The 15,256-nt window shown below is 48.0% G+C and overlaps 1 protein-coding gene and 1 non-coding gene across 2 annotated transcripts in view; both read left to right on the forward strand.

The window, feature by feature from the left end:
- The first annotated feature begins 13,355 nt into the window (after nucleotides 1-13,355).
- The window catches only part of Rpl3 (ribosomal protein L3), a 6,673-nt gene continuing 4,772 nt past the window's right edge, over nucleotides 13,356-15,256 (forward strand). The window contains exons 1-2 of the mRNA XM_010612739.2: nucleotides 13,356-13,541; nucleotides 14,422-14,614. Coding sequence (XP_010611041.1) covers nucleotides 13,539-13,541; nucleotides 14,422-14,614 — 196 coding nt within the window. The 5' untranslated portion in view covers nucleotides 13,356-13,538. The remainder of the gene's footprint in view (nucleotides 13,542-14,421; nucleotides 14,615-15,256) is intronic.
- Nucleotides 13,986-14,049, forward strand: LOC117286974. The gene has a single exon (XR_004518173.1). It is a non-coding gene; the product is annotated as a small nucleolar RNA SNORD43 (small nucleolar RNA).

The raw sequence follows: 15,256 nt of genomic DNA on the forward strand, positions 1-15,256 counted from the left end.
GCCTCGCGGGGACGCGCTCGCTCTTCGCTAGCTGGGTGACCTCTTTGGGCGATGCGGAGGGTGGTGGTGCAACGAGTGCAGACGCGTCCCCGCCCGGGGCGCCTTCCGGGCCGTCAGACCTGCTGAAACCACCTTCGTTATTTATTTATTTGCCCGTTTCCTGTGGTTCTGTCTACCCCAAATATAGGGAGAAGGAAAGGGCTGCGTTAGTCGTCCTCACCGGCTGTAGGGCACACACTGGGCGCCACAGGAACATTTATCAAATGAATGAATAACCCTCTCCCCGAGCCCACAAAGCGGCCTCACCTGCCAGGACCACCTTTCGGCCTGGCTCTTGATGACATTATGCGTGTCCCCGCGTGGTCCACGCACTCCCCACCTGACCTGGGGGGCCCTGGTCCAGAGACTGATTCCTCCCTGCTCAGGCCTAGCGCCCGGTCCCCTTCCTTAATACAGCAATTAATTATGTAATTATTTGTTCATGTCTCCCCTGCTAGTTTGAGGGCTCCAAATTCCCAGGTTTTCTCTATGTTGTTTACCACTTTATCCAAGAACCTGGCATACAGTAGGTGCTCAATAAATAGGGCCTAGTCTCCCTCACCCCATCACATCTTGACAACAGCCCAGGTATTATGGAGGTGCAGGCTGCAGGGTGACAGCCACCGCCCAAGGGGGCCCCTCCGCTGACTTGCAGCCCTTGTGGCTCTCCATGCCATACCTCAGCTTCTGGGGGTCTAAGGAGCACATGGGGCAAGGATATCAGTAGATGCTTTTGCCACCCCAGGGATCTTGTCATTGCATGAGGACGAGACACCAGATCCATGCAGAGAAATGTGTGAAGCCTGAGCACACCTTTTCCGACATCACATAGGCTCTGTCCATCTCAGATACAGTTTATGGAGTGTTTACTCTATGCCAGGCTCTGAGCTCAGGGCTTTACCTCATTGTGACACTCAATCCAGCAAATTTATGAGGTGCCTGCCATGATGATATAAACTAGAAGAAACTTTTTTTTTTTTTTTTTTTTTAGTACCAGGGATTGAACTCTGGACCTTGCTCTTGCAAGGCAGACAGTGGAACCACTGAGCTAAATCCCCAGCCCTAGAAGAAAATTTTTGAGACAGGGCCTTGGTGTGTAGTTCAGGGTGGGCTTGTGTCGGAAGCAATTCTACATGATTTGGGGGAAAAATCATTTTGTAATTAAATCATGATTAGGATCTAGTTTTCCCACCTAGAGGCCAGCTAGAGCATGTCCAGACATAACTTGGTTTTCACCTCTGGTCACAGCTAGACCTCAGCGGTCTTCCAGTGATGCTGTGACCCTCCGAGTCAGGACTACATCCGCTGGAGACACCCCGGGAGGAAACAGATCTTCATCCACCTAGCTCCTCATTGTTCTAGGATCATTGCTGCTGTCACCCTCTGAGTCATTGCTACTTCTGTTTTGCTGATGTTCTGAATAAAGGTGTGGCCTGCTCAGGGTCCAGCGTCTTTGCCACCCAGAGCGGCATGGATCAGGCCAAAGCTCAGCTTCTTCTCTAGTTCCATTTTCTGTCTATATATTAATTAATTCTCCTTGTGCTGTCGTGGCTTGTAGACTAGGACCCAATGCAGAGATTCTAGTAACGTCCCTTTTCCCTGTTCCCCACAGGACTGAACTCACTGTGTGGCCTTGGCCAGCCTTGAACTCACGGTGATCCTTCTGCCTCAGCCTTCTAGGATCACAGGCCTGTACACTGTCTCAAAATTAAAAATTAAAAAATGACTGAACTGTAGCTCAGTGAGAACATACTAGGTTAAAGCTTCAGATTCGAGAAAAGAATTATTAAACTGTTTGAGTTTCTGGGCACCACGGCCCACACCTATCATCACACCACTCTAGACTGAGGCACCAGGATTGTGAGTTTGAATCCAGCTTGGGCTCCATTGTAAATTCAAGGTGAGCTTTAACATGGGGAAGTGCTGTGTCAATAAAACCAAAAAATGTGAAATGTTCTTGAAAGATTTATAGGATCTGAAAAAAATGAGAGTATTCAAAACTCAAAGAATTTTTTTAAAAACAAGAAAAAAATGTTTGAAAGTTAAACAACTTTATTTATTTTTGGTTTTTTTGAGGCAGGCTCTCACTATGTAGTCCAGGTTGGCTTTGGATCCACTGCGCAGCCCAGGCTGGCCTCAAACTCTTGGTGATCTTCCTGCCTCAGCCTCCTGAGTACTGAAATTATAGGCATGCACCACCATGCCTGGCTTGGAAATTAAGCAACTTTATGAAGACAGTGACATCATCCAGCCTCAAAGCTGAGCAAATATTTGTGCATCGAACATCACTGGCCATCTTTTTTGAGACTGGGTCTTGCTACAGAGCCACAGAGCCCAGTCTGGCCTGGAACTTGCTCTGTAGTCCAGGCTAGCCTCAAACTCCCAATCCTCATGTCTCAGCCTCCTAGTGCTAAGAGAACAGCTTCAGGCCACCACACTCTGATTGTCACTGCATTTAACTATTCCCAACACTGGGCCGGGCATGGTAGCTCAGGCCTGTAATCCCAGGACTCTGGAGGCAGAGGCAGGAGGATTGCCGAGAGTTCGAGGCCAGCCTGAGCTACATAGTGAGTTCAGGGCCAGCCTGAACTATAAAGTGAGACCCTGTCTCCAAAACAAAAACAAAAACAAAAAAACTATTCCTAACACAGGTAGCCATGTCAGGGAGGGGGGAAAAAAGCTCCATGAGGTGGACTTGTCCTCAGGGCTTGGGTCAGAGCCATCAAACCAGAACCACAGTGAGGCGGTGGGAGCTGGGCATGTGGGGCGGCTTCCTCAATAGGACTCTGAGTGACCCAGGACAACTGACACTCTGGGATTTTCAGGAAAGGTCAGGGGGAAATTTGAGACACTTGTCAGAGCAGAGTTTAGGAATTAAAGTGGGTGTCAGCATGGTGATGCACACCTTTAATCCCAGCACTCAGGAGGCTGAGGCAGGAGGATGGCCATGAGTTGGAGGCCAGCTTGGGCTACATACCTAATGAGACTGTTCCAACAACACCCCCCCATCTTTGTGTTTGTAGGGAAAGGGGTGTGTCCAGGTTACTGTATCAGCCTACAGGATCCAAAATCCTTCACCACACTTCTACTCCAATTGGCTGTGTAAGAGGTACAATTTATTGCTACATGTGGAAAAATTTCGATGTACAGAAAGCCCTGGGGGAGAAAGGTGTCTGATGTCTGATCCTAGGGACTCTCTTAGCAAGATGAAATGATGGACATCAGAACGGGATAGTTAAGAGCCTTTGAGCCACTCCTGTGCTTTGGTTTTGTTTTTAAGGCGGTCTCACTATGTAGTTCAGGCTGGCCTCGAACTCCCAGCGGTCCTCTTGCTTCAGCCTCCCCAGTGCTGGGATTCCAGGTGTGCGCAACCACGCCTGGCCCATGTGTGCTTTTACTGTAAATTCCATAAGCCCAGGAGAGGAACATTCATCCCTCTATGGTGCTGCGCCCCTACAGTGTAAGGTCTGATGCTGGGAAGAGCAGTGAGAGATGAAGAAATTTGGAAAAGGCAAAATCATGCTTTATAGCTGAGCCCATAGCCTGATGAGTAAATGGCCACCTGGTGTCCAGAGCACTCTATTTGCAGAGTAGGAAGGTGGGGGTAACTAGTGCCACGTGGCCCCTGTGGCCTAGGCTAGGCTGAACGCGATTATCTCAGTGATCAGGGCATGTGCAGAACGGGAACAAGGATACATAATGTAATTGTTCCCTGGGGCTGTGCCATCCAGAATCTGTTACAATCTTAGTCCAACAGACTCAGCATATTGGAACCTCCTTTTTTCTTTTCTTTTCTTTTTGTTTGTTTGTTTATTTGTTTGGTACCGGGGATCAAACTCAGGACCTTGCCCTTGCGAGGCAGGCAGGGGCACCACTGAGCTAAATCCCTCACCCTCTCTTTTTGTTTTTTTTAAGACAGGGTTTCTATGTGTAGTTCAGACAGGCCTTGGACTCGTGGCATTACTCCTGCCTCAGCCTCCCAAGGGCTGGGATCACAGGCATGAGCCATAACAAATGTCAGTGGGAGCCCTTTTCACAGGTGTGCAGGAAAAGGTTCTGAGGACCTGGCACTGGATGGCAGGAGGCGTCCATGACAAGCCTTTGGTCCTGTGCAGAGGCCGGTTCCCAGGGGACACTCAGCAATGGCCAGGGAGCCTCTAGTCCTTACCACTGGCAACGCTCAACGCTGCTCTCCCTGACCTCTAGCATCCCTTCCCTGGATTCCCATCACGTTCCCTTCAGGACACCTGAGTCACCCTCACCTGGGCTGGACCTTCTGGGCCGCGGCACATCAAACCCACCCAGCTGAGTTCATGAGGTCTCTGATTTCACGCAACCCCTTTCTTATTATCTATTTTGAGAAAGGGTGCCCCTAAATTGTAAATAACTCAGGCTGGACCACAATTTGTAGTCCTCCCGCCTCAGCCTCTTGAGTAGCTGGGATTACAAATGGGTACTATTATGTCTAGCTAATGCCTTCTTTCCTCAAAAAATATTGTATAATTTTTTGATGGAAGGTTGTTTGTATGTTTTGTAAGACTTAAGTCACTTTTACTCCTGCAGCGTGAACAGCCAAGAGGCTTCCACGATGCTGGGCTCAGAAGCTCAGCGAGGCTCCAGGAGCTTGTCGGACAGCGAGAGTCACCCAGGAAGGAACACACCAGGCAGGTTGGCAAATAGACCTTTATTAGTCTGGCCAGATGGCACTCCCCAAGCCAAGTAGCTCAGAGAGGCGGCTAGCTCAGAAACAGAGGCCATTTTATATAGGGCTAAGGGGGGGTTTACACTTAAAACTTACAGGAAGAGGACAAAGGCAAAGAATCAGTTGATCTGAGCTAGTGGTCATCAAGCATATACTCGACCATTGCGTACTAATGATCAGCAAATCGATTATCCATTATTCCATTTACAGCTTAGATTATAATGTTCAGAACATTCAACTACAGGCAAGCAAGGAGTGGTGTGATTTGTGTTGGGTCTCTGTGTTCACTACAGTTTCCATTTAGTTTCCCAGCTACTTCTAAGCAGTTACCTAACAATTCACAATTAATCATTAGTTATCCTATAAGGGATGGGGGGAGCGACAGTCTCTAGGTCGTTTGCTGGTCAACATGGAGTCGCTCTAGTTCAGTCAGACTCTTACAGTTTAAAATAGAGTTTTGCTATGTAGCCCAGGTTGGCCTTGAACTCATGATCCCTTTGCTCAGTCTTGTACACAGTGGGGTTATAGGCTGCTTATCACACCCAGTTTGTATAATGCTTTTAAGGGCAGGAAGACACCGCAGGGGTAGAGCATGTACCTATGGTGTGCTAGATCCAATCCCGAGCAATGCCAAAAAAAAGTAAAAGCACGTAATATTGTAAAGAGTTACTTTTTGAGCTGGGCGTGGCAGTGCATGTCCAGAAACCCAGCACTCTAGAGGCTGAGGCAGGAGGATCACTGTGAGTCCAAAACCAGCCTGTACTGTATATTGAGACCCTATCTAAAAGAAAATGTCCTCCCCTGCAAATAAATAAATAAAGGCAACAGGTCAGAGCCACCAGGGTGTTGGGGTGTGACCCATGGCACCTCCTCTCCAACTTCCCCAAGAAGATTGGGAAAAGTTGATGCCCAGAGTCTGCATGTAAGAGCTGCTCCAAAAGACAGTGCTGGGTTTTAAGCATCACCACTGCACATAGGCTGTAGTCCCAGCTACTTCATAGGCTGAGGCAGGAGGATCACAAGTTTGAGGCCAGGGTCACCAAATAGTGAGACCCTGTTTCAAAATAAAACAAAAAGGGCTGGAAATGTAGCTCTCTTTAGTAGCATTCCCGGGTTCAATAGGCAGGACTAGGAAAAAACAAGCCACCTTTGTCTCTTTGTAGCAACTCCTATTTAGTTTCTTTCCTCTTCTTCCCTTCTTCTTTTTGTTTGTTTTTTGAGACAGGGTCTCACTATGTAGCCCAGGCTGGCCTTGAACTCCCAGCAGTCTTTCCGCCTCAGCCTCTTGGGTGCTGGGATTACAGGTGTAAGTCACCACGCCCGGCTCACATTTAGTTTCTTAGCCTCCTCCAGACAAGTCTTCCCATCCTTATATCTGATCCCTCAATAATGGGGCACTTGACTGATTGAAACAGGGTCTTGTTATGTAACACAGGCTGGCCTTGAACTCACTAAGTAGCCCAGGCTGGCCTCACATTCTTGGCAACCCTCCTGCCTCAGCCTCCTGGGTGCTAGGATTACAGGCATGCGTCACCATGTCCAGGGTACATAGGTGGTTTTAAGAATTCTTTCCTAGCCCAGCATGGCAGTGCATGCCTATAATCTCAGCTATTCCAGAGCCTGAGGCAGAAGGATTGCAAAAGAGAGGCTAGCATGGCATTAGCAAAACTTTGTCTCAAAATAGAAAAAACTTTAAAACTGCAGAGCGCCCCTAGATTCAGTCCCTGTATTATAAAAATAAAGAAATAATACATACATAAAGTCTTGTAAATTTTAATGCAAAGTTCACGGAATGGATCCGTGTGTTGCTCGGCTTTGCCTCCTCTTTAACACCTTGCAAGAATAAATGTCATAAATGAGGACACGTATGTGCTTTCTTCTCATTCCGTACACAGCAAAGTGCGGAGACCCAGGGTAGGAGGCCGGCCTGCCTCATCAGAAACGCTCTTCCCTCCGCTCCCGGTGACAGGAGGGACAGCAGGGACACCGGGCACGAGCGAAGGCAAGCTGGTCTTCCGTGCGGACACCAGCTCCCGACGGCGCGAGGCCACTTTCGTCACTGGCTGCGCTACGACTCTCGGAGGGACAAGCGCCCCCTGCTGGGGGCTCAGGCCCCATGAGCACCGTTTTCACGAGCAAGGCTGTTTTGGGGGGCGGTAGATTTGTGTTTTGTTTCCGTTTGTCTGTACCGGGGATCGAACTCAGGACCTTGTGCTTGCGCTTGTGAGGCAGGCGCGGTGCCGCTGAGCTACATCATCAGCGGTTTAATTTTTTTGAGACAAAGTCTCACTGCAGTTCAGGCTAACCTTAAACTATGTAGCCCAGGCTGGCCACGAACTGGCGGCAACCTTCTGCCTCTACCTCCCCAGTGCTGGGATTACAGGCGTGCGCCACGACGCCCAGCAAAATTTACAGTTAGGAAAGTCTGCTTCAGGGCAAATGTTGTTGTTGTGATTTACATGAATACCAAAGACAAATGGCTGCTTAAAGTGTAAAAGGGTGCTGGACGTGGAGGAACTTTCTGTAATAAGGACTGGGATTTACAGCCCAGTTTGGGCAAATTTAAGAGGACGGCTCTGAAAAGACTTAGCCGTGGCGGCGCATGCCTGTAATCCCAGCCCTTGCAGGCAGAAGATGGCCACGATTTGGAGGCCAGCCTGGGCTACAGAGTGAGAGGAAGATGAGCCTAAATGACACAGTGAGACCTTGTCTCACAGAAAAATAAATAAATAAATTAATTAAATTAAAACAAGGCTTGGGATGTAGCTCAGTTCAATTCTCAATCTAGTACTGAAAATGAATAATTAAATAAACTGTTGAGTTGCCCAGGCTGAACTCTTCCTCCTTCCTTCCTTCCTTTCTTTCTTTTCCAATTTCTGATCAAATTACTATAGGGTTTTTTTTTTGGGGGGGTGTTGTTTTGGGTTGTTTTGGAACTAGGGATCAAACTCAAATTCTTGCACTTTCGAGGCAGGTGGTGGCACCCCTGAGCTAAATCTGCCCTCTTGCTCCAATTTCTAATCCTCCTGCCTCGGCCTTCTGGAGTAATAGGATTATAGGTATGTGCCACCAACGCTGATTTTTAAAAAATTAAAAAAAAAACCCTATAGTAATTTTTTAAAATTCATTACCTACCCTCCCACACTTCCTCTTATCTAATATTAGCCCTCCTTCTATTTTCTCATTGTCTTGTTTAGATTCCACACATTACGGAGAACACAAGGTTGCACTAAGCTAGTGCACCCCTAGGACCTGCAGCCCCTGCCTCACAGTCCTCCTGGATCAGAACCCACTGCATTTTTTCTTTCACGGTACTGGGAATGGAACCAGGGCCAATACACTGAGCTATATCATCTATCCTTTTTCTTTTGAGACAGGATTTCACTAAATTGCTAAGCGGCCCAGGCTGGGTTGAACTTGTGATCCACCTGCCTCAGCCTCCCAGAGTGCTATGATTTCAGGGGTGCACTGCCGCACCTGGCTCACAACCCATACTTTAAGCTGCCCGGTGACTTGTTGAGAGGCACTGTTTTAGGGATGGATGAAGACCGACAGAGACACGTAATGAAGATAACAGAATCTAGCACGGGACAGGCACTCCTGATGTATTTTTTTTGAATGAATGAATAAGCCCTAGGTTTAGATGAGATCATTCTCATTTTACAACAGAAGAAACCAAGGCTCAGAGGGCCATCCCGCCAGCTCATGAGTAAAACGCCATGGTACCTAGAACCGCCAGGCAAAACAGAGATGGCGAGGCTGACAATGACAGCTGAAAAATCTAGCAGAGGATAAGCGCTAAGGAAAACAGGAATGGGATAAGGCTTGGGGAGGGAGGGAGAAGACAAGATCAATTACCTGGGAAACGTCTGCCAAGAGAGTTCTGGCAGGGTGTTCTGTCTAAGAGCTATAATCCCAGCATGCTGAGAGTTTGAGCCCGGGGAGTTACAAATTCACCCCCAGCCTGGGCAATTTACTTATTTAATGAGACTCTGCCTCACAGTAAAAGAATAAACCAAAAAAAAAAAAAGGGCTGGAGATGTAGCTCAGTGCAAAGGCCCTGGGTTCAACCCCCACCACTGGGGAAAAAAAATCTGACAGGGTAAGAAAAGTTGGAAGATTTGGGAATAAGGAAAAGAGATTACTGGCTTTGCTTTCAGTGACCGGCGAGAGCCCTGGCATTATCTAGTACTGTGTGTGGATTAAAGGCTCTTCTTTGTCCTCAGGCTATTTTATAACTCTGTACACAGTGGATAAAAGACAGCAGTGCAAGGGATCCTTATCTGCACATGTGCAAATACATTCCATCCATTGCAGGGCTGCGTCCCCCTCCCACAGAAAAGCCAGGTTTATATTCATTTGTAAACACATTTTGACATTGCTTTACTCCAGAGAAACATGTAGTTCTTTTCTTTTTAAAAAATAAATTGTAGCATCTGCCCAATTTCCTCATTAATTAATGAACTAGGCCAGGCATGGTGGCCCATGCTTGTAATCTCAGCACTTGGGAGGCTGAGGCAGAGGACTGTTGTGAGTTCAAGGTCCATCTGGGCCACACAGTGAGTTCAAGGCCAATCTAAGCTACATAACGAGATCCTGTCTCAAACAAACAAACATTAATGAGCTAAATATAATCTATGACACATATTCTTTTTATATCAGGTTGAGAGTCATTGTTAACTCTTTTCTCTTTCTTTTTCTCTTTCTCTCTCTCCTTCCCTCCCTCCCTCCTTCAGTACTGGGGATTGAACATAGGGCTTCAAACCGAGCTACATCCCTGGCCCCCATTTTGTTTTTTTAATTTTGAGACAGTCTTTTTTTTTTTTGTACCGGGGATCAAACTCAGGTCCCTGCACTTGCGAGGCAGGTGGCAGAACCACTGAGCTAAATCCCTGGCCCTTGAGAAAAAGTCTTGCTAAATGAGTACATTGCCTGGGCTGTGCTTGAACTTGTGATCCCACTGCCTTGGTGGTGAGTTTGAGGCCAGCCTGAACTACAAAGGCAGACCCTGTTTTAAACCAACAGCATCACCCTTCAACATCGCCCCTTTCCTCCCCTCTCTCTGACAAAGCTTGGCAAGGCACCTGCTAGAGGAAGGCACACATTTGATCACTTTCAGTTCTGTGAAGGCGGAAGAGGCACAGAAGCCGTGACCGCTGAGTGAGGGCCATCTTGCAGACCTGAAGGCCATCTTGCTTGGCCTGGTGTTCCAGAACTGGGCCCAAGGGGTGTGTGAGTGGCCCCAAAGCCACAGCTTCCTTGTTGCTTAGTGATATCTTTGCTCTCAACCACTGGGTCCAGGCTGGCAAGAACTTCCTCAAGGTGGCCAGGATGGGCCCAGGGAGTGTTGGCTCAGTTGGACAGTGGACACTTGGGAGGGTGATGGTGACAACACCTCTGTCTTTGGAGGCTGGCAGTGCAGCCTGGCCTGGCCCAGGAGGTGAAAGCTGCTTCTCAGAATGGCCCGGCATCCATCCCATGGCCTTCTGTGGCCTGTCCAGGCAGCAGGCCAACAGGACACGGCCACAGCTGTGCTTACTCCAGGGCCTGCTCTCATCATGGGCGCCACCCAAGCTGGAGAAGCCACAGGGCCACAGGAGTGGGGCCAGTGTGGCGTGCTGGTGTAGGCACCACAGGAGGCACAGGATACAAAGGCACCTCATAGAGACAGAGGCTGTGGGGGACCACACTGGCATTGCTGTCTGTAGCCCCAGGAGAGGTGCACAGAAACACACTAGCCCCAAGCTGCATTTTGCAGTATTTTGGTCAAGGAGTGGAGATGGTAGGAGGAGTGTTGGGGCACTGGGTGTTGGTGTTGGGGGGGGTCACAACCCAAAGGCCCTGTGCCTAGGCTCCTGCCTCTCGGCATGGGGGCTACACTCAGGCCACAAGCCCACTCTTAAGTGACCCTCTGGGCAAAGCGCTTCCTGTCTTCTGAGCCTGGTGGTTTTGCAACAACCAATGGTAGCGCAAAAGATCAGGATGTGAGCTCCTGTCAGTGAGGGGCAGGCAGCCATCCACAGTGACACCTCAATGTCCTGTGTGATTTAGTCTTGTCTATGCTGGGCTCTGAAAGAGGTTGATGCACAGCTTCTGGTCTCGTGGGGGAGATGGATGTTTAAACTCCACAGAGACCAAGCTGTTGAACTTGGTTGCTCTGCTACCCTCCTCCTCCTCCTCCTCATCCTCCTCCTCCTCCTCCTCTTCTGCAGCTCATGCAGACCTTTCACTGCATTGGCGTCCACATCTCTGGCTTTACCTGGCCATAGGTAACTCTGTCCTTCAAGTATTTGAGCAACACCTTGCACCTTTCCCACAGCTTACAATACTCGAAGTTCCATTTTGAAAACCAGTATTGATAAATGACCATGGTGAATAAAGTCAGCCCATTTCTTCCTGGACTCTGGAGTTTACTTTTTAATTAATTGTGTTCTTTCTGCTAAGTTATTAACCTCTTGGTCTGAAGCTTATTTTTCTCTGTAAAAAGGCATAAGTCATAAGCCCTTGTTGCATTCTTTTTTTGGTTTTTTGAGACAGAGTCTCACTGTGTAATTGAGACTGACCTGGAACTCACTATGCAGCCCAGGCTGGTCTCGAACTCACAGCCATCCTCCTGCCTCAGCCTCCCAAGCACTGAGATTACAGGCATGCGCCACCACATGCAGCTCCTTATTGCATTCCAAAATGATACTTAAATCATTTGGCAGCAAAAAGTAATGTGCTAGGCAAGTTCTCTACTAGTGAGCTATATCTCTAGCCCCAAATCTCTGATTTATTTATTTATGATCTATTTGTTTGTCAAGACAGGGTTTCATTATGTAGTTCAAGGTAGCCTTGAGCTCACTGTGTAGCCCAAGCTGTCTTCAAACTCCTCCTGTGATCCTCCTGCCTCCGCTTCACAAATGAGCATGCACCATGACACCTGGCCCCACTATTTTAAATAGTCTTTATGATGATATTTATACTTGTTCTGTTTTATTGTTAGTTATTTTTTATTTCTAGTTATCCCTAGCCCTATTACAGCAAAGAATCACCTTCTTGGCCCCAGGTTCTTTGTGCACCTGACGTAAGAAGTCAGTCAAGACACATACATGGCTATGCAGAAGTACAGGTCGAATTTATTGTAAAGTAGATACAATCGCACCTTTGAGCATGAACACACACAAACATTAATCCCGGGTTCAGGGAACTAGTATATGACGGTGCTTATCAACATTGTACCTAGAAGTGACTTTAGAATTGAAAAATGTTTCCATGTCCTTTTTAGATGGTCAGTGTTTCTTCAGTAGCTTTAATCATGTAAGAAACTTTGGAAAGATAAATGCTTATTTTAAGCCAGGTTCCAGTCCAAAATGGAAGAGTCTATTACAAACAGTTCCTTTCCATTGGGCTGTAGGTTATGGAAGCCAGGAATGTTGTATGCCTTGTTCTGGTCTTAGGTGATCAGGAACGTGCACAATGTGTGACCTTAACATGTCATCATGCTCTGTGGGATAGCTTTAGGTCTGAGACCTAATAAATGATTATAAGTGCATCATACAACGAAGGCGCTGTTTTCTAACAGACAACACATGCTATTTTGGACCCTTACTCCTTTGTCCTTCGAGCTCACTCGTGTCTAAGTACTTGCCAAACAACAGGTATGTACTGTATATATGCAGGAAAAATAACATACATACAGGGCTCAATACTACCTGTGGTTTCAGGCATCATTCGGGGGTCTTGGAATGTATCTCCTGCAGATAAGGGGGAGCTACTGGATTCAAATTTCCTTACAAAAATATCAATGTGCCTATTAGAGAGATTACATAAACACGATACATGCATGACGTTGTGTACCACATTACCTTACATAAATGCAAACAACGCTGAATTTTGAAGCACATCTGGTGCCAAAGATTTTCAGTAATAGGTTAAGGACCTATCAATGTTGCCCCTCAGGGATGCTGTGAGGATTTAAAAAGTTGCTTTCTGTTTTTGTTTTTAACAGCAATGAGTGCTAAGGACAGGCCCAGAATGGAGATGTCGGCTGGGATGAAGAGTATAACTAAGTCAGGAGTTCTGGGCGGCAGCTTCAGAAGTTAATGCCTAATGCCGCGGAAATAAAGGAGGGCCACAAGAAGTAAGCAGATGATACCTGATCCTTATAAAGCTTTGCTGGGAGCCCGACTTCAGGTCAGAACTTAGACGGGAGACGCAGAAAATGAAGGGCTTGACACTGCAGCTGGGCACTGGGATGGCCAAGACAGGGCTTGCAGGAGGGGTGCCCCAAATCAAGAGGTAACAATTTGGGTCTTTTCACCCAAGCTCGCTAACTTCTTCAATAACGCTGCAGAATGGCAGCAACGCTTCCTGTGTGTGAGGGGCTGACACGGACCACGATATGTAAAAGCTCTGGAAAAAGAAAGCCACAGCAGGGTCCCTCAATTCCGGAGGTGACTGTATTCCACACGAAAGGATGCAACGCGGCCATTTTTTTTTATCATCCGCTTTGACCGCTGCCGAACGCCGTACATTCGTCATACTCCAAACCAGTAAATTACGCAGTATCTTTACAGCGTTCACTAAGTTTGAATCCACCCACCCGCCGTACGCTCTGCAATTCACTCTCTAAAGAGGATATCCACCTCTGAATTCGTGGGAAGGCGTGCGCGGAAATGGCGCCCCGTATCTGCCCTCTGACCTGACGTTGGTCGCGGGCGCGCGCTCGCACGCCGGAAGGGGCGGGACCACAGGTCGCTTTATATATCGTGAGCCAGGGCCTGGTCGATCTCTACAGGCAGGACGCGAGGGCGACATGGTACGTGGCTTGTTTCCTTTTGTTCTTGGATCCAGCAGCGCAGAATCCGCAGTTTATCGTCGCCATCTCGGGGTTCCTGGCCCCAGGACCTTGTTCTAGGAGCACCGGGGACACAGCATAGATAGCGACTAAGCCTATTTTACGAAAATTCGCAAGGCCTGTGGAGAAGGGAGCGTGGTTTACTAGTCTGTGACCTGCGAGTCGGCCAGAAAGGCCTTGGGGCGGGAGTAGGCCTGGAGGCCTCCTTTTCAGTAAAATTGGGTCGTTCTTGACAGATGAAGCCGTGGTCATTATCGATAAGGGCCCTTGGACAATTTCCCTGGTCGGAGGGCCTAGCGTGGAATCGTTGGGTGTTTTGGAGTGGGGATTTTGAGGCAGGATTGTGGAGGCCCAGTTTTGAAATGTCGGCTGCAAATTCGTAAGGCCTCTGGAATTCCCAGAATCCACATATGATGAATTTATTGACGGGCGGACAGAGACTCTGTGCTGATTGTCAAGTTCTGATCTGGTTCTGGATTCTGTTGGCTTGCGTGGGCCAGGCTGGTGCCTGTTGAGGGGACTAGAGAGTTCTATAATACCGTCACCAGCTACAGGACAGGTTTTTTTGCGGTCACTTTGGAGATTCGTCCGTAAAACCATCTGATAAAATGTGACTTAATGCTAGTATTTGATTTTGTTTGGTGTTGGGGAAATCGTGTAGTTCACTTTCTTGTAAAACAGTTTCACATTTTACTCCCAGGGCGTGTTGAATAATGTCTTTAGGTGTGATACCTGGAATTGCTTCCTGCCTGGTTCAGATTCAGTATTCCTGAGAACACTTAGAGCTGCAGAGAAGGGAGAGCTACCTCAGTTTGGGTGCTAATTACTGTTTTTTCCTTAGTCGCACAGGAAGTTTTCTGCTCCCAGACATGGGTCCTTGGGCTTCCTGCCCCGGAAGCGCAGCAGTAGGCATCGAGGGAAGGTGAAGAGCTTCCCCAAGGATGACCCCTCCAAGCCTATCCACCTCACAGCCTTTCTGGGCTACAAGGCTGGCATGACCCACATTGTGCGCGAAGTGGATAGGCCAGGATCCAGTACGTACAGTGTTGTCCTCTGGAGGGTGGGAATCAGCTTGAGAACTGACACTCCAAGGCTACCTGTGGCGCCTTGGAATGTGCTGGAAGTAAATTTGCCAAGGGTCACAATAGTGTTCTGCTTAGGTGATTTGAGTTGTTGGGACTGCAGTACAAGCTGTTTTCACATTTTAACCACACTTAGTACTGAGCCGCAGTGAGAGTACAGGCAGCATTGGCTACTGAGCTTGTTGCCAGTTAGGCAGCTAACACTGTTCTGAGTTAATGTCAGCTGATAGGACACTGTTGTACTTAGGACTCTGCACACGCTTGTCTGTAGAAATTCTGATAGATTTCTTGAGAACTGAGGCCAGTATAGTATATGGCTGTAGTCTGGTTTAAGTTAAATGCAGGCTCACAGAGTCCTGGTGTGGGCCCAACTTCTGCCACGCTCCTGTAAGCTGAAGCAGATGGCCCTCCCCAGCCTAAAAAGGCACTTGAAGCCGGGCACACCTATAATCACAGCACTCCGGAGCCTGAGGCAGGGGGATTGCTGTGTTTGAGACAAGCCTGGGCTACACAGTGCGTTCCAGGGCAGTCTCAACTACAGAGTGAGACCCTGTCTCAAAAAAACCAAAAAAAAAAAAAAAAAAAAAAAAAAAA

This window comes from Fukomys damarensis, unplaced genomic scaffold (genome assembly GCF_012274545.1).
Source record: "Fukomys damarensis isolate Sample0158 unplaced genomic scaffold, DMR_v1.0_HiC HiC_scaffold_19, whole genome shotgun sequence".
NCBI lineage: Eukaryota > Metazoa > Chordata > Mammalia > Rodentia > Bathyergidae > Fukomys > Fukomys damarensis.